Genomic DNA, 20556 nt, shown 5'->3' with positions numbered 1-20556 from the left:
TCTAGCCCAGTACCTGGTCTACCACCAGTGGTCAATCCCAGGTGCCCCAGAGGGAGTGAACCTAATAGGTAATGATCAAGTGATCTCTCCCCTGCCATCTATCACCACCCTCTGACAAACAGAGCCTAGGGACACCATTCCTTACCCATCCTGGCTAATAGCCATTAATGGACTTAACCTCCATGAACATATCTGAGTGCCTGACAAATGTTAAATCAATCTCCACAAAGCCCCATGAAATGGGGATAAAATTAGCTTCATTTTATAGATAGTGAAGTGAGGCACAAAGAAACAAGCAATTTGAGCAAGGTCACACAGGAAGTCTGCGACAAATGTAGGAACTGAACCTACATCTCTCAAGTCTCAGTCTGGTGCCTTAACCAAAGTAATCCTTCAACTCAAAAGAATCCCTACAAATGTAAATAGGAAAAAAAAGGGGGTCTAAAAGACAAGCCTTTTTCAAAAACTAGCAGACTGACTTGGAAAAAAACAAAACAGGACATCTTTCACTTGGTTTATATTCTTACCTAGAACGTCTCTCTCATGCTCAGGGACAAGCACTTTCCATTTGGATTCATCTGAATCACTGAAGTCAATATTGATTAATCGATAATTTGGAGCATGGCGGTTTGTCTTGAAAGTGAACACCGTTCCCTCATTGGTGACATAGTCATACTCGCCATCAAAGTTGTCTATCAGCTTCACCCATTGAAGAATTCCTAAGAGCAAACAAATCATTCATATTAATTCCTTACTCTTTAAACAAGAAACATTTTATTTTAATACTTTACAATAAAGTTCTTCTGACTGCACCGTAGCTTCTTCCTCCTTCTGCAATAATGACTGTATTAGTTATTCCTGCATATAATCGCAAACAAGCCTTGTGGTGAATACTTAATGAATAGCAGCAGCGATCTTACCAATTCAGAAATGAAATTCCAACACATTGTTACTTTACAGCATTTGGTACTTACCCAAAGGAAGATCAGACATCAATATTAATTAAAAAGTAATTTTTAAGTTTGTGTGGCATGAATCTTTGATTTTCCTAGGAACTTTTGAAAATGCTTCATTGGGTAAAATAAGGGCAGTTTGCTTTTAAATCTGAATTGGCTTGATTTTGTCACTTTATATCACAACCTTAGAATTGAATAAATTTGAGGATGGGAAACAGACTGTATGACAAATTCCAATACTTTTCCTCTTACATTTTACTATGTTTATATAGGTATATAGGACTCTAGAAAGAAAAGAAGGCAAGAATAAACCAGATATACAATACTTATGCTACGTCCAGAACCTAACCAATCAATTAAACTTCTTAGATGCAGCATCTGCCATACTGAAAATCAGGTTCCTTATTAAAGTAGAGGATACAAGAACATCACCACCAATTGCCTGCTTGGGGGATTCAAAAACATCCAAAAGAACTGAGGCTTGATTCTATGCCATCAAGGACAGAGACTGTCACAGTTTTAAAGGCCTGAGGGGATCATTGTGATCATGTACTCTGACCTCCTATTTGCACAGACCACAGAACTTCCCCAAAATAATTTCTAGAGTATAACTTTTAGAAAAAAACCTTAATATTGACCTACTATTGTCAGTGATGGAGAATCCACCACAGCCCTTAGCAAACTGTTCCAATGGTTAATTACTTTCAGTTAAAAATTTACACCTTATTTCCAGTCTGAATTTGTCTAGCTCAACTTCCAGACACTGGATTGTGTTAGAATTTCTCAGCTAGACTGAAGAACCCATTATTAAATATTTTGTTCTGCAGGTAGGTACTTGCAGACCTACCCTTTTCTTTGTTAAGCAAAATAGATAACCCATGTGTTTAGGTTAAGTTGATATACAACAGGGATTTGCAACCTTTGGCACTTGGCCTGCCAGGGTAAGCACCCTGGCGGGCCAGGCTGGTTTGTTTACCTGCCGGATCCGCAGGTTCGGCCGATCACAGCTCCCACTGGCCGCGGTTCGCCGCTCCAGGCCAATGGGGGCGGCGGGAAGTGACGGCCAGCACATCCCTTGGCCCACAGCCCCCATTGGCCTGGAGCGACGAACCACAGCCAGTGGGAGCCACGATGGGCCAAACCTGCTGACGTGGCAGGTAAACAAACCTGCCTGGCCCGCCAGGGAGCTTACCCTGGCGTGCCGCATGCCAAAAGTTGCCGATCCCCGATATACAATGTACCGGCTCCATAAAATATCACATCAATTTATTTTTAAAATCACCCCCCATTCAGTAATATGAACTGAAATAATGCAAGAAAAGTAGAGATTATAATTGAGCTTTAATTGCTGCAAGTAAAAAAGCCAAAACACTAAGAGAGCTATTGGGTGGCTCAGGCCACTTTAACAGCATTTAATGTAACAAGTTAGTTTATCAGAGCCTTCTAATGCAACAATAAAGCTAACTTTTCTTAATTGCCATTCTGGTTTGAGAAACCTTCCTCCTCTTTACATGAAAGGTGATCTATGCACCAACTAAATCTATTTACATCCCAGCAATACAATTTTTTTTTAATCATTTACTTTTAACTTATATTAAATAATTTAGAGTGAAATGAAGGCCGCTTGCGAATTGCATATTGGATCAGACCTGCGTTCTATCCAATTCGGTATTCTGTCTCTGACAGTGGCCAGCACCATGTGGAAAAATCCTGTCTCCAATGAAATCAATTGGAGTTTTGACATTGACTTCAATGGAGCCAACAGTTTACCCCAGATGCATAAAAGGATGGTGCAGGTATGATGATATGGGATAATCTGTGTTTTATTAAAGCTTTATGATAATAGTTGGGGCTTGTTTTAAGGCTTGACGCCTGAGGTTTAATATCCCTTCCAAAATGTTTGTTATAATAGTTAATAATAATTCTATTCTAGCTATCCACACAAATGTCCATTTTCTCTTTCAATCTTGCTAAAATCTTGGCCTCAGTTACATCTTGTAGCAAAGTTCCACAATCTAATTATTACTAGTTTTGAATTTTCCATATTTCAGTTTTATTGAATGGCACATTGTTCTTACCGGTATGTTATGAGATGCAGACAACAGGAGCACCTGATCTACCTTCTCTAGATCGTTCATTAGTTCATATACTTTATCACGTTCCCCTTTATTAATTTCCTTTCTAAAATAAATAATCCCAGTCTTTTCTATCTCTTCATATGAACGTTTTTTCATGCCCCCTGCCGTTTTCCTTGCTCTTCTCTGAACCCCCTTCTGTTCTGTAATATCCTTTCGGAGACAAAATTCATGAGGTTAATTTTTCCCTATTCTGTATTGTATTTCATTTTATTTTTAACTGCAGTTGTCAGTCTTTAAAATGTTTTTCAAAGCTATAGTATTAGTATAACACAACCCTATAAAAAGGATCAGCCACGCTGTGCAAAGAGATGGTATTTTCTGATAACCATTTTGGACTGGGTGACTGTTTCCAATGAGGGAATTGAAATTACCAGTGGAGGGTTATTGTAAATGTGTCCCTCTTTCTCTCCACAGAATCAAATCTCTTAGGATCATGCAGACCAGAAATACTGTGCAATTTGTAGCACAAGACAGGCAGAACATACTACAGTTTTTCAAGTCAGCAATTTGGAACTCTTTCATAGTGAAGTCTGCTTCTTCCTTAACTGAACATCCTCACTCCAATTTAAATATGAAAACTCAAAAATCGTTTCACTACATTTTACTGCATTAAGTTCTCATTCACCAGCAAAGTGCTTAAGCCTATGAATAAGGACCTGTGAGCAGAATTTCACTGCACTATATCAGAGTTCACAACAAAGAGGTTTTACCATGTACCAGTACATTTTGGGGGGGAGGGGAGGGTGAGCATCAACATAATTTTTTCCCACCATAATAAAGCATTTTAGGTCATTGCAGTACAAAAATCACAAATAAAGCAAAGCAGGAAACATACAAATTTGAATCTTGAGTGGCTGATGGACTTAATGGGGTACAGGATCTTTTGATTTGCTCCTGGCACAATGCCTACAGATGACAATGACGACTACTTGTACATCAGTGAAGGTCTTGGTTTCATGTGAAACTCTGTCAGAAGCAGGATATTGAGGTTGACCAAATCGTCTGGAAACTTGTTTTTTTTAAACCAGCTATTAAAAATGTCAAATAATGCAAAAATGAATAAAAAATTAAAATGACATTGAAAAAAATCAATAAACTGAGATGCAAGTTTGAACGAAGTGGAGAAACTATTATTTTTATAATCCAATAGTGTCTGTTAGAAACTGTCCAACCATACAAGACAACAATTCTTGCCCCAAAGAGTTTGCAATCTAAGATGACAAAGTACAAAGGGAGAAGGGGGACAGGGATAACTATATGCAGTCAAAAGGTATTTTAAAAATTAATGTAGATGAGATGGAGTAAGCAGTTACACATTTACATAGCATCCCTTTGAGAAAGTCGGTCTCAGAAACAACTATTGAAAACTGGCATTTTTGATGCACCAGTCAATCTTTCTTGGTCTCCTATGTTGGGACCAGTGAGGGCTCAGATATAAAAGCCACTCAAGCATGCATTTAGAGAGAATTATTCTACTGGAGACAAACAGTGAGGGAGAAGCAAAGCACTTGACACAGTTTACTGAATCCTTCTCATTGCTAGTCTTCGCATTGGAAGGTATAATGCTGAAGAGCTATATACGCCTGCACAGATAAGTGTATGAATTGAAAAACTACACTATTACTATGTTCAGATTACTACATTACTGATAAGAACTACAGTTAGATTATTTTCTTCATTTGATTGAAACATCAATAAACCCAACAGAACAGGAAATCAATAGCATACCAATAAAAAAAGGTAAGGACAAAACCACAACATATATGACTGAAATATTTTAAAGTTTAATAATTTTGTTCTTGTATTGAACCTAAAAGGAAAAAAAAAAAATCACATCTGTGAAGTGTACCAATTCAGGCCCTAGTTCTGCTATGAACTCTGAACAAGCCACAACAGGGCAGGGCATGTGTCTACCCAAGGCTCACTGAAAGTTCAGGCCTGTGGATTAAACAGGTGGAAAAACTGATTTGATCAAGATGCAATTATGACGGCAAGAATGGCTACAGAGGGTCCCCCTCCACCCTCACCATTGCTTGTCTCATAGTAATGTCATCCACTTAGGGGAGAGATGATGCATTGGGAGCGAGTCACTATTCATCAGTTTGAGGAGGTTCGAAGCAATTCCCATTATACTCCACACTTCGTGAGAAGTCAGTACATCATATATTTTGTAGCAAGTATCTTCTCACGTGTGCAAGTTGAAGAGACAGGCATCGATCAGCTAACGCTCCCATGGGAGTTTTACAACATCAGAGGGACAGCAAGTTTTATGAACAATGTAAAAAATATCAATTACCTTTTTATGTACTGTAGCACTCTGTGTTAACTGGTAAGGATACAGATTTTAATCTCAAAGTTATGTTCCATTTCAATTGCTGCCACTTATATTTTTGTGTAAGAATGATTGCTTCTCCACAAATCTGGAGTGCTGGGGACAGTCAGACTGTAAACCAGAATGCCTGGCTCAGCAAGACAGAATTAACATTTGCTGGATGGCTACAGCTAAACCTAGTATTGGGTGGTTTCACTAATGTCTAAACAATTCTGTGTACATAAAATAGGCCAAATTATACTCAAGAATCACATTTAGAAACTTAAGTCTGTACCAAACTTTATTCCATTTTTCAATTCCCAGACTTTAATCCAATTTGATGTTTAAGCCTCGTGAAAGGCACTGGAAGTTATGGATATAAACACTGAAGTGTTACTTTCAAATCATAAGTAATACTTTCTTGCAGTACTCAAGCAATTAAGAGGAATTCATCCATTTATGCAAGTTATTTGTACATTGGGGGCATATAAGAGTTACTTCCTGTTCATGTAATAGGCCTCACCTATTATGCCTCCCTTCTTTATCTATAGTCCCCGTTCCTCCAGAAGCAAAAATCCCATTTTAATTATATATATAAGAATTTCACTGCTTTCCCCACCCATTGTCAGGAACTCAGTTGACTCATCTCGGTTGCCTGGCAACTAGCTGGGCCCAGTAAACCCTCACTAAGTGACTGTGGACAGAAGGGCCAATAGATCATCACTTTAGGCTTGTAGCAACTGCAGCACAGTGGCTGTTCACCGTGTTCCATGCTTACAGCTGTGCCAGACATGCTTCCTGGACCAGCCCTTGCTCCAAACCATGCCTGCTCCAACCCTAGTCCCTACCTTCCTCTGAACTCCTGGCTCCAACCATTGGCTTGTTCCTTGACCCTTCCTCTGGTTCTGCTCTCTGATTCTTCTCAGACTACTAGGCAAGATTCCTGTTCCAGCCACTAGGTTGCACCGCTTATACCTCAGTGTGCAACACCAATGAACGCCTATTGTTTCTTTGTTTTTTAAAGACTAAACTTTGTAAGCCACTTCTAGCCATCCTCTGAGATTTAGATATTCCTTCTGCATGTATGTCTTGCAGGAAAGCAATATTTACACTCCAAATAATTTAGAATTTTGTTAGTAGATTAAAAATTTTTGTATTACAGGAAAACAATTTAGAATTAACTAGTTCCCACATAATTTCTGTCTTTCCACCTCCCTATTTAAGTGCCACTCATTATCTCTGACATCTAGGCACCTCTTGCCTCCAGATTTTCATTTTCTAAAAGTTGCATCATTCTTCGAAGATTCAGTTTACTAAGATTAGTGGTCTACATAACCTTTAATATATTTCTTAAAATGGTGCTTATGTTTAAAAGTTAACACATTTTATATAAACGAGAAAACTCTTTTGTTCTTGGAATGCCAATCTCTATTACTGAAGATTAGAGAGACAAGGTGGGTGAGGTAATATCTTTTATTGGACCAACTTTTGTTGGTGAAAGAGACAAGCTTTTGAGTTTACACAGAGCTCTTCTTCTGGTCTAGGAAACTTACTCAGGGCAAGTCTACACTACAAAATTAAATTGACTTAATTTATGTTGACCTACAACCATTGCAGTAATAAAATTGATTTTTCATGGCCATGCTATGCTCCTTCTGTCGGTGGGGTGCTACCACTGATTTAACGGACAGTCCGGAGCCCCACTGCCCGTGGCTGACAGCCTGGAGCCCCAGCCTTCAGCACTGGGTGGCGAGGCTCTGGGCTGTCAGCCCGAGTGACAGGGCTCTGAGCGGAGGTGGAGTTATTAAATCAGTGCAGTGGGTGACTCACATTGGCAGGAGCAACATTGTAGTGTAGATGCTTACAGAGTTAGGTTGACGTAAATTGCTCCGCCTCCAACTTCATTCATCCCCCAGTCCTGCTCTGCCTCCAGGCCAAGCTCCGCCCTCCCTCTCCTTCCAGCCCCAGGCCAGCTCCGACCCCAGCCACAGGTCCACTCCGCCCCCTGCTCTGCCTCCAGCCCAGCTCCTCCCCATCCCTGGTTCCACCCCCAGCTCTGCCTTCAGCCCTAGCTCTGCTGCTGAGGAAGTCTTTGCTGTGCAGTAATGGAGGGGTGTGTGGACAGATTCCATTATTGGGAGGGGGAGGCGTGACTGAAAAAGTTTGATCTCCAATGTAGAGCAGGCCTCAGAGTGTCACAGCTAAATATAACGTGAAACAAATTGTTTAGCATAAGCAGTTAACAGATATTTCAAGGGAAATTCAAGGTGAAGTAGCCTGTTAATACCCCTCCAGTGACAGGGAGGGAAGGAAGCGGGGGAGGGAGGTAGTTAGTGGGTTATAGATTGTTGTAATAAGCCATGAATGCAGTCTTTCTAATCAGTCCATGATTTTTAGTGTCATAACTTTGCCTGACATTAAAAATCATGGACCGAATAGAGACACTGGATTTATGATTTATTACAACAATCTATAACCTACTAATAACCTTAGGATTGTCAGCCCTCCAAAACTGTCCTGGAGTCTCCAGGAATTAAAAAATAATCTTTAATTAAAGATTATGTCATGTGATGAAACCCCCAGGAATACATCCAACTAAAATTGGCAAACCTAACAACCCTCCACGGAGGGACAGCCAGAGCCCCACTGCCCCGGGATGCTGTCAGTGTCCCCCCATGACAGTTAAATCGGTGAAAGCACTCATGGTGCGGATGCGCACTGCCAACAAAAGGAGCTAGTGCAGATGTGGAAATCTGATTTAATTACTGTGGTGGCTGTACATTGACGTAACTTAAGTCGACTTAATTTTGTAGTGTAGACTTGCCCTGAGCAAGTTTCCCAGACCTGAAGAAGAGCTTGTCTCTCTCACCAACAGAAGTTTGCCCAACAAAAGATATTGCCTCACCCATCTTGTCTCTCTAATATCCTGAGGGCTATAACATTGCATACTGAAGATTAGATTTAGCTGGCTAGCCACACCTGACAATCTCTTTCATTCCCTCTAAAACCTGAAGCATAGGATACACAAAGCCTTCCATTATAAAAAAATAAATGCAATTGTATCATGAGATTTTATCTAGAATTCACCAATGTGATTTCATTTCTCTACCATTCAAATTTTCTCTTGTTCCCGTCTTTAGACTAATCCCATCAGCAGCAATTGTTACTGCTTTTCCCTAGCAAATAATCTGCTCACAGTTCCTGTTGGACTTTTATCATCTGTATCCTTTTTCTCCCTCTCATCCTATCATAGAACAGATTGTATCTCATGCTGTTCCGGATATGCAAGAAAATTGGCTTCCACTGCCTCTTGCAGTGTGTTAAGGAATCCTGATTTTCCTTTGGATAGTGCACTCAGTTTAGTCAGATAGTGCCATCGTGCTTTTTTCTTTCGGATTCTTCAGAATAACTGTATTCTTCTATGGGGTTTCCCTACTCCAACATCAGAAAAGTGCATTACGTGGCTGTCCTTACAGGTACTAAACCCCTCACTCTGGCCTCTCTCAGAGCTCTTGTTACAAAAAACTTTACTAAAATACCCTTTCACCCTAGAGCAGTTTTCCTAGGATATGCTCTGTCTATCTCAAGTCCAATGTGCTTTTTCTTGGGGTGCAAAGATCTTAGTAACAAGAAGATTAATGTGAACATATTGTTTACTTTTCCCACTAGCAGCCCAAATCAACCATATCTCTACAAAAACAAAGAGGAGTCCAGTGGCACCTTAAAGACTAACAGATTTATTTGGGCATAAGTTTTTGTAGGTAAAAAACCACTTATTCGGATGCATCTGAACAATTTGATACTGACAAGGAGCTATTTAGTCTTGCTACTAGACTAAAGTTTATACTTAGATTATAAAGTATAAATACTCAATCTCTTTGGAAATCGCATAAATCAAGCAGTGAAAAATTTCTTCAGATTTAAATCTTTTACTTCATATTGCTAAATCAAACTCCAGGGTTGGTGAACTTTGGATTTTCTTTCTTTCTTTTCTTTTTTTTTTTTTATTAAATGTCTTTCCATATTTCTTAAGGTTCAAATTTCTTTTTGCTGCTTGTTACAAAACTAAGATAGATTGACCTTGTTTTAATATTTATTACTGAAAGATTTACCTTGAAATAATAAAGTGAAAAAAAATCATTCACCTTTTCTCTATTTAAATTATTTTTCTTTTCACCCCCATGTCTCACTTTCTTAATGATATCTAGTGATTTTGTACCTCTCATCTCTCTGCTATTATGTACCTCATTTTCATTTTGAATGTTTTGATTATTTTTTAGCCTACGTTCCCTCTTCTGATTCATCCCTGTGAAGTTACTGTATCTAGTACTATTTGTGCATTTTTTATGCTGCACATCTAACCCCCTCTCCCTCCTGATACCAGCACACCTTTACTCAGATCTATCAGCTTATAATGCTGTGAAATCTCACCTTTGCTCGATCAATGATGCCAGCCTGCTTGTCTGCTTCTTTCCCAAGCACCTCCGAATTATCCCCCAAGCATGCCCCTCAAAAATTCATAAAGCTGCCACTCTTAAAATCACTCCTTAAATCTACCTTTTGGTCTTTACTACATCCATCTGGCATTGGTTAGGCAAGTAGCTACGTCAGCTTTTCTACTAAGCTTTTATTTTATTTTTACCTCCTGCTTCCAACCCACCCTTACAGTTTCATCCACCTGTAGAATCCTTCTTTTGAAGGTAGATTGTGAATTCCTTGAGTCAGGGACTGCCTCTTTTGTAACTTGACTGTACAGTGACTAGCACAATGAGACCCTGATCCTTGATTTGTGTTCCTAGATCAGAGTTGGGCAAACTTCTTGGGGCCACATCGGGAATAGAAATTGTATGGCGGGCCATGAATGCTCACAAAATTGGGGTTGTGGTGTGGGAGGGGGTGAGGGCTCTGGTTGGGGGTGAGGGCTCTGGGGCGGGGCTGGAGACGAGGGGTTTGGAGTGCAGGAGGGTGCTCTGGGCTGGGATTGAGAGGTTTGAGATGCAGGAGAGTGTTCTGGGCTGGGGCATGGGGAGAGGCTCAAGGGTGCAGGCCCTTCTCCGGCTCCTTTTACCCAATGTTGATTTTTCTTTGGAAGCAACATGCTGTTTCAAGAGCCTCGATTTCTCTCTCTTTATGCAACAAAAAGCATTAAAACATGAATACATGTTCAAAAGAACAATCAGCACTGACAACTTAATAAAATGGAACAATCTCATTTCTAGTGAAAGGACAAAACAAAATTACTACCAGACATGGAAACATGAACAGGCATGCTAAGAAAAACACCACAGGATACAGGAAGGAGTACCAGGAAGGTTTGCTAATGCATAAGTGCATGACTATTGTGTGTCCAGCTTATTCTGATAACCATCAGACATGCTTCCTGGTTTGCACAGGACAACAGCCAAAGGAAAATGATTAATGGGATATGTTTTCTTCTTCTGCTGGTTCAACATATAAGCAGACTCCAGAGTGCTGTCAGAATAAGCTTGACAAAATAGCCACCACAAAAATAAATAAATAAATAAATAAATCCCACAATAAGCACACACACGTTTGTTTAAAACCAGAGCTTTAGAAATCTACTTGCTAATGGCCAGTGCACTAGGAAACTTTTTCAAGTTACAGCCATTAAGTCTTCAATTTCTGCAAAATTTACACTTTTATTTTAAAAACATATAGCTGTTATGCTTGTGAAGAAAACCTTCCAAATATTAACCCCCAGTACTATCTTTCTGAGTCAACACACAGCTCCAGTGCCTCAACTGTTTAGATTTCCTAAAAAGCAGAAAAGTGAAATTAACAAGATTAGTCAATTTCATGACATATATTGGCAGAGAGAAAGGAGGGTCAGGACAAAACTGGGAGGAAAGATCAAACCAGTATCTTAGATGCCTATATACAAATGCGAGAAGTATGGGGAATAAGCAGGAAGAACTGGAAGTGCTAATAAATAAATACAACTATGACATTGTTGGCATCACTGAAACTTGGTGGGATAATACACATGATTGGAATGTTGGTGTGGATGGGTACAGCTTGCTCAGGAAGGATAGACAGGGGAAAAAGGGAGGAGGTGTTGCCTTATATATTAAAAATGTACACCCTTGGACTGAGGTAGAGATGGACATAGGAGATGGCAGTGTTGAGAGTCTCTGGGTTAGGCTAAAAGGGGTAAAAAACAAGGGAGATGTCATTCTAGGAGTCTACTACAGGCCACCTAACCAGGTGGAAGAGGTGGATGAGGCTTTTTTTAAGCAACTAACAAAATCATCCAAAGCCCAAGATTTGGTGGTGATGGGGGACTTCAACTATCCGGATATATGTTGGGAAAATAACACAGCGCGGCACAGACTATCCAACAAATTCTTGGACTGCATTGCAGACAACTTTTTATTTCAGAAGGTTGAAAAAGCTACTAGGGGGAAAGCTGTTCTAGACTTGATTTTAACAAATAGGGAGGAACTCGTTGAGAATTTGAAAGTAGAAGGCAGCTTGGGTGAAAGTGATCATGAAATCATAGAGTTTGCAATTCTAAGGAAGGGTAGAAGGGAGAACAGCAAAATAGAGAAAATGGATTTCAGGAAGGCAGATTTTGGTAAGCTCAGAGAGCTGATAGGTAAGGTCCCATGGGAATCAAGACTGAGGGGAGTTGGCAGTTTTTTAAAGGGACACTATTAAGGGCCCAAAAAGCAAGCTATTCCGCTGGTTAGGAAAGATAGAAAATGTGGCAAAAGACCACCTTGGCTTAACCACGAAATCTTGCATGATCTAAAAAATAAAAAGGAGTCATATAAAAAATGGAAACTAGGACAGATTACAAAGGATGAATATAGGCAAACAACACAGGAATGCAGGGGTAAGATTAGAAAGGCAAAGGCACAAAATGAGCGCAAACTAGCTACAGGAATAAAGGGAAACAAGAAGACTTTTTATCAATACATTAGAAGCAAGAGGAAGACCAAAGACAGGGTAGGCCCACTGCTTAGTGAAGAGGGAGAAACAGTAACAGGAAACTTGGAAATGGCAGATATGCTTAATGACTTCTTTGTTTAGGTCTTCACCGAGAAGTCTGAAGGAATGCCTAACAGTGAATGCTAATGGGAAGGGGGTAGGTTTAGCAGATAAAATAAAAAAAGAACAAAGTTAAAAATCACTTAGAAAAGTTAGATGCCTGCAAGTCACCAGGGCCTGATGAAATGCATCCTAGAATACTCAAGGAGTTAATAGAGGAGGTATCTGAGCCTCTAGCTATTATCTTTGGAAAAATCATGGGAGACGGGAGAGATTCCAGAAGACTGGAAAAGGGCAAATATAGTGCCCATCTATAAAAAGGGAAATAAAAACAACCCAGGAAACTACAGACCAGTTAGTTTAACTTCTGTGCCAGGGAAGATAATGGAGCAAGTAATTAAGGAAATCATCTGCAAACACTTGGAAGGTGGTAAGGTGATAGGGAACAGCCAGCATGGATTTGTGAAGAACAAATCATGTCAGACCAATCCGATAGCTTTCTTTGATAGGATAACGAGCTTGTGGATAAGGGTGAAGCTGTGGATGTGGTATACCTAGACTTTAGTAAGGCATTTGATACGGTCTCGCATGATATTCTTATCGATAAACTAGGCAACTACAATTTAGATGGGGCTACTATAAGGTGGGTGCATAACTGGCTGGATAACCGTACTCAGAGTTGTTATTAATGGTTCCCAATCCTGCTGGAAAGGCATAACGAGTGGGGTTCCGCAGGGGTCTGTTTTGGGACCGGCTCTGTTCAATATCTTCATCAACGACTTAGATATTGGCATAGAAAGTATGCTTATTAAGTTTGCGGATGATACCAAACTGGGAGGGATTGCAACTGCTTTGGAGGACAGGGTCATAATTCAAAATGATCTGGACAAATTGGAGAAATGGTCTGAGGTAAACAGGATGAAGTTTAACAAAGACAAATGCAAAGTGCTCCACTTAGGAAGAAAAAAATCAGTTTCACACATACAGAATGGGAAGAGACTGTCTAGGAAGGAGTACAGCAGAAAGGGATCTAGGGGTTATAGTGGACCACAAGCTAAATATGAGTCAACAGTGTGATGCTGTTGCAAAAAAAGCAAACATGATTCTGGGATGTATTAACAGGTGTGTTGTGAGCAAGACACGAGAAGTCATTCTTCCGCTCTTTACTCTGCTCTGGTTAGGCCTCAGCTGGAGTATTGTGTCCAGTTCTGGGCACCGCATTTCAAGAAAGATGTGGAGAAATTGGAGAGGGTCCAGAGAAGAGCAACAAGAATGATTAAAGGTCTTGAGAACATGACCTATGAAGGAAGGCTGAAAGAATTGGGTTTGTTTGGTTTGGAAAAGAGAAGACTGAGAGGGGACATGATAGCAGTTTTCAGGTATTTAAAAGGGTGTCATAAGGAGGAGGGAGAAAACTTGTTCACCTTAGCCTCTAAGGATAGAACCAGAAGCAATGGGTTTAAACTGCAGCAAGGGAGGTCTAGGTTGGACATTAGGAAAAAGTTCCTAACTGTCAGGGTGGTTAAACACTGGAATAAATTGCCTAGGGAGGTTGTGGAATCTCCATCTCTGGAGATATTTAAGAGTAGGTTAGATAAATGTCTATCAGGGATGGTCTAGACAGTATTTGGTCCTGCCATGCGGGACTCGAGGTCCCTTCCAGTCCTAGAATCTATGAATCTATGATTGGTAAACCCTAGGTGTGAAATGGTCAAGAATTTTCACATTTTTATTCCCCTCGTCCCTTCTGAGAACAATAAGCAACAGAGGAGGCAACACAAGGGCAGAAGCCCCCAAAACAGGCTATGGAGATGTGTGCAAGTGAGACTCCTTGCTTTGCATGGCAGGCCGTGGGCTGGGGAAATGAAAAATAGTCGTTACTCCCAAGACTCACTCAGGAAGCTCTGTAGTCCATAGAGGAAGATCCTTGTTTTATTGAACGGCCATGACTGAGGGTAGAAGAAGCAGCATAGCTTCAATTTAATGAAATTCATATTGCCATTGAGTAAAGTAGGCAAGGTGAAGCCTGTAAGCTGAGTCCAAGGACAGCTTCCTAGTAGGAATCCCAGCACACTCCCAGAACTGGTGGGTTATGGGTAGGCTTCTCCGTGAGACAAATTCTTTATAAAAGACCATATATGTTTGTGCCCAGTAGGTTTTCATTTTAACCATAAGATATCAATTAGCAAAATTAAGAGATCAGTTTACACACAGTATAAGGTAGAAAAACTGGGTTGGAGTGGTGGTGAAGACAACCTACAAATCTTACTACCTTTGACATTTCACACTAAATCAAAGTTCACATTACAAAAGACATCTCTTTTCCTTTTCACTATATAAAAATGTTTTCAATTTTAAGTAGTGTCCCTATTTTAAAGAGACTTGTAAAAGAGAGTCTCTCTGAGGCACCTCTCTAGCGGGGTTTGGGTTCCCTTGCCATGTCCAGTTACCACTACAGAGTCAGCCCACTTCAGGCCCCAGCCACCTAGTTCTTGCAGTGGGCCCCACCCTTGTGGGCCTTCTGACTTTGTTTATGGGTGGGAAAAAGCTTTTGTTCAAAACTCAGAGACCAAGCCCTTCCTGGGGTCAACAAAAAGAGAAAAGGTTAATGGCACCACCTTTCTTCAGGAGTGTCTGTGTAGCAGCTTTACTGGAGTCCTTCCAGCCACCTAGCCAAATCAGTCTATCCCTGCCTCGCTGGACTCCTTGCAGAGCTGGGGGTCTCTCTCTCTCCGAGGTGGGGGATTCCTTCTGCTGCTTCAGAAGCTGCTCCCTTCTCAAGGCTTCCCCTTTGCTGATTGCAGCTTCCTCCTTTTAAAGTCCTCCTCCGTACCACACATGACTGGCAGGAACAGAGGGGCAGGGCTACCTTAGCAAACAGACTCCTGAGCCCCTTCTTCATCCATGTGGGGTTTACACATCCTGTCACTGCCCTACTCTGGTTTTTATCAAGAAGTTCACGATTGCCCTGTTAAAACTATTATCCATACACAACATGCAAGAAATAAAACAAATATTGTGCACAGTGTGAAGGTTACAAAAACTGAGCGTGAAAGGCATTTTAACTAACCTGGAAAGTTGAACAGATGCTCCCTTCAGTTTTCCAGTAGCCCAAAACTGGAAATGTTGTGTCACGTAGATTATGATTGCGGGGAAGACAAACCGACAACGGCTATTACAAAATGTCATGCTGCAAATTAATTTAGCTTTCCAGGTACTGACAAAAAGTTATGAATTTTCTTCAGTTAATACTCAAACATTCTGAGGATGTCAGGCTGTCATGCTATCTTAAAATTAGTGTTCTAGAAACGAGAGAAATGCTTCTGATCTTAAGTCTTCTGGAGACATTTTAAATAACCAGCATATGCTTTATGAGTTAAACTAGAGCATACTCTACTAGATAGTAACATATAATCATATGTGCCTTCCTTTTCAGAGTTAAATTCATTTTTTACCAGACATAGGATGAGTTAACTTCAACTAATCCACAGACACTTACACATCAAGAATCAATGAATGTGCAAGACACAGCTGCCTTCTCTACAGCAGAACTAATAAAATGTCATGCTTGCCTAGTCTTTAATGACACCCTTATCTCTTCACTTAAAATTTACAGAAAGTGCATGTAACAGAATTCCACAACTCATACTAAGCACAGTGTACATGAAATGTGGTGAGTAAAGATTACTCATGCAATTATGAAATGGCAAATAACAGACAGAACACAGTTTAAACAACAGATATTAACTTCTGTAAAAGCTAAATCAGAAAAATTGCTCAGATGCTTCTATTACGTTATGTCTAGGTCTCTAGTGTCTAATGTAGAGCAGAGCTGATGTGTGTTCCAGAAGATGTTTTCCAGATGTAAACCCAGCATATCTGATTTAACAGCTATATTTTTAGACTTTGATTCAGTTGAGTAGAGCATGTCAATATCTCCTGCAGCCCAAAAGTGGCTCACCAAAAATTAAGATATTAAAATACTATAAAAATGAAGAGAATAAAAACAGAGGAGAAATCTTGTCTAGTCTACAACTTCTAATAAATTATTATTCCCATTATTTGCAAAGTAACACTTGTTAAGAGAGAGACTGATATTTCAGTCAACCGTCACATTGGGGCTACCAGTCTCAGCAGAAAGACCAGTGATTGAATGGGCATGGAATCTAATCACTAGAGACAGTCCATGCAGTTAGACCAGAGACATTACTTGGAGAAACACATACTGCTAGGGCCTATGCTACGGCAATCTGGTCATGGAGAGAAAATTTCATTTGCCATTGCTGTCAATCAGCATATTTCACACACAAGATAAATTATAAATTAAAAAAATTAACAAAAGATTTCCCCATCAACTTAACAATGGCACAGTAGTGTAAGTGACAGCTCATGTAATAATATAGACCTATTTCTTTCGTGAAGCCTACAAAAAGGTTAGCTAGTTAATAATAGTTGAGTAGGAGGGCAGCTGGAGGTCATTTTGTTTATTGCAGACATATACACTGGTAGTTCCAATGTGCGTGTTAACCAATACATTACTCTGCTTTATCCCCTTTCTCCACCATCTGTCTATCACTTATCTTTCAGAAGGTAAGATCTTTGTGACCAATGCTGTCTTATGTGTTTGCCTAGCAAACTGTTGAGAGCTACCCCACTGTAAATAACTAAATAATCATAATAAAATGTTGTGAGAGAAACAGGCAGAGGGACTGAGCACACCCCTTCATTGGAGCATTCGCTCACTGAAATGTAAACACTCTGATAAACCTCAACCCTAATGAGGGATTGAGAGCAGTTTACCAGAATTTCAATTTGTTTGGTTTTCTGTAAGACATGTAAGCTACAAGAGAAATTTCTTGCTCAATAATCTGAAAACTAACATGATTTGTGGTGAGCTTTACAGCACACAATATCCCTACAGGCTTAAAAAGAGTGTCAACATATTTTAGAAAACATGACCACCAACAGGTAAAGAAAGGTCTGTGTTAACATATTTAGAAACCATTTAGGGCTAGCAAACAGCGACAGGACAACGCTTATGGAGAGGACTTTTAGACTGTAAGATCTCTGGGGCAAGTCTTTATATTTGTATCTTGTACAGTACTCTGCACATTGACAGTATTTAGTTGTGTGGTGGTGCGTTTAATCCAGTGTTATTTCTCCATCTGTAGAAATGGCATGAATATGAAGCCTCAAGATCTATACCATTAGGAGAGTCAAAACATAGGGCTTAATCTTGTATCAGCTTCAACAGATCTACATGGATGAGTAAGTGTTGTAAAATAGACTCCCAAATGCAGTAGTTTCCAGGAGGAACAATTCATTTCTATAAATCAGTCATGCTACCTGTAACAGATATGGTAATTTCCTGCAATATCCTTGGGAGACCTTATTGAAATAAGTTTAAGTATCTTTGGTGTTCACTGTATTGGTTTATAAATTATTATGGGCTGGGATTGCATGTGGGGAACTTCAAAGGACTATAAAGAACAACGTGCCAGATGAGCATGGACTTTTGGGACAAACAGGGTCAAGTGGTTTGCCTGGGGAATCTGAAAGCAAATTCCGCCACTTCGATTTATGCAAAACCACAGCCTTTTCAAGTTACACCCTGAGGAGGGGACCATTGTCTTCTCAATACCTGTTGCTGCAGCCTCAAGTTCGTAGGCCTAAGCTGTATACAGTAACTCCTCGCTTAACGTTGTAGTTATGTACTTGAAAAATGCTACTTTAAGTGAAACAATGCTAAGCGAATCCAATTTCCCCATAAGAATTAATGTAAATAGGGCGGGTTAGGTTCCAGGGAAATTTTTTTCGCCAGACAAAAGATTCATTCTGTCTCTCTCTCTATATAGATCTATATATCTATATATCTATATATATATATATACACATACATACACACACAAATATACACAGTATACGTTTTAAACAAATAAACAATTTAATACTGTATACAGCAATGATGATTGTGAAGCTTGGTTGAGGTGGTGAAGTCAGAGAGTGGAATATTTCCCAGGGAATGCCTTACTACTAAATGATGAACTAGCACTCGTCTGGGCCCTTAAGGGTTAACACATTGTTGTTAATGTAGCCTCACACTATACAAGGCAGCAGGAATGGAGGGAGGTGAGAGAGCATGGCAGAGACAAAGAGACACACTCTGTGTGTGTGTGTGAGAGTGAGAAATGCGCATTGCCCCTTTAAGTACGCTGACCCCACTCTAAGTACACTGCCTTTTTAAGTAGATCAGCAAGTTAAGACAGCAGCCGCTACCAGCAAGCTCTCTCCGACCTGAGCCCTGTTGTGTCCGTTCCCCCCGTGGAGATGGGGTAAAGAAGCAGGGGGACACCCTGACATTAGCACCCCTCTTCCCCCTCCCCTTGCACAGCAAGCAGGAGGTTCCCGGGTGCAGCTCGAAGGCAGAGGGCAGGAGCAGCACATGGCAGTGGAGGGAGGGACAGCTGAACTGTCTGGCAATTGATAGCCTGCTGGGTGGCTGCCACACAAGGAACCTAGGGGAGCGGGGAGCTGATGCGGGGGCTGCCGGTCCACGCTGGTTCCAAGCCCCCACCAGCTAGCTCTCACGGGCTGCTCTTTCTGCAAGCAGTAGACAAAGCAGGCGGTTGCCAAACAACATTATAAAGGGAGCACTGCACAACTTTAAATGAGCATGTTCTCTAATTGATCAGCAACGTAACAACAAAACAACATTAACCGAGATGACTTTAAGTGAGGAGTTACTGTAAAGGAAAAACTAAACTAGTCACTTGGGGGCCAGTTATGAGCTAAGGCTGCTATGAACTAGAGACCATAAAAAAAAACTCGTCTGTGGGGTTAGGAGGACTGACTCCCACCATAAGCCTTGTTGGAGTTAGGGTGTGATCTCTGGTAAGCTCATTAGCATACATGTAGGTTCTTTTATTGTTCTTAATATATTCTCTTTGTATCGCTTTCACCTTAAAATGAATGTGCTTGCTTATAAAGGGCTGTGTGGTAACATAACTACTGGCAATTACGGCTGTTCATAATCTTCAAAGAGAAAGCAAAGCACAGACACTGACCTGCTTAGGCAAGCCTGGCTTACTGGGGATATCAGTGTAGGCAGGGAATTGTGCAGCCTGGAAAAACCCTGTTCAAGAGAAAGAGAGAGACATGGGTGAAGAGCCAGGAGCCTAGATTGGGTGCCCTACGAGCCCAATTAAGGATCAAGGCCCATTTGTGCTAGGCACCTTCTCCTCCTGATCTAAGGAAGCAAAAAAAAAAAAAAAGTTTTACATCTTTGTTTTTAGATTAAAACAGCTCATTCTTTTACTGTAATTACTGTTTTCATCTTTTCAAAACAGAGAAAGGTTTATGAAACTAACTTAGAAGAGGAAGGTACATATTTTGTATGAGATAAAAAAATATGTAGTAAGTAAAATAAAGTAAATTCCATGTTCATCTTATCTGCTAAGGGGTGAGAAACATCCCTCTGGACTCCTGTAATCTTGCTATGGGCTATACGGTGCTGTGTGATACTTGCCAGAGTAGTTGACTCATCCCTCAATTCACAACCTTTTGAGTTGTCAGGCAGAGTTCAGAAATGGTCTATATTCCCCCCACAGAAAAAAGTGACTTCATTTTTCATTCCTGCCTTTTCCCCTGCTTTCCCAGGCTGGGATTTGGGGAGTGGGAGGTGCTGCTATACTTTGTCCTGAAAATGGAAGCTAAATAATAACCAGAAGCTGTATTTGCTTTATTCAGATTCTGAGGAACGTAGAGATTTTTTGACTTTCTGGTTAACACAGAACTTTCAGAAAGTGGGAACACAGGAATAGATTTTTTTTTCCAATTCATAGTACATATTTTAAATAAGCACTATCCTATGTTTTAGGCAACTTCCCATAAATTAAAAATACAGTCACACAAAGGGAATAGTTGAGCTAGTACTTTACCTCATTCTAATAAATAGATACAGAATATTTATTGCTTTACATTAAAAAAGTAAAAGCAGCAAAGAGTCCTGTGGCACCTTATAGACTAACAGACGTATTGGAGCATGAGCTTTCGTGGGTGAATACATCCGACGAAGTGGGTATTCACCCACAAAAGCTTATGCTCCAATATGTCTGTTAATCTATAAGGTGCCACAGGACTC

The 20556-nt window shown here is 40.3% G+C and overlaps 1 protein-coding gene across 1 annotated transcript in view; it reads right to left on the bottom strand.

Moving 5' to 3' along the window:
- PREP (prolyl endopeptidase) overlaps nt 1-20556 on the bottom strand; it is a 168364-nt gene that overhangs the window by 70096 nt on the left and 77712 nt on the right. The window contains exon 8 of the mRNA XM_034765960.1: nt 528-719. Within this exon, the coding sequence (XP_034621851.1) occupies nt 528-719 (192 nt within the window). The remainder of the gene's footprint in view (nt 1-527; nt 720-20556) is intronic.

Source organism: Trachemys scripta, chromosome 3, assembly GCF_013100865.1.
Source record: "Trachemys scripta elegans isolate TJP31775 chromosome 3, CAS_Tse_1.0, whole genome shotgun sequence".
NCBI lineage: Eukaryota > Metazoa > Chordata > Testudines > Emydidae > Trachemys > Trachemys scripta.
Note: the sequence above shows the minus strand (reverse complement) of the source record. Positions and strands in the feature narration are given on the sequence as shown.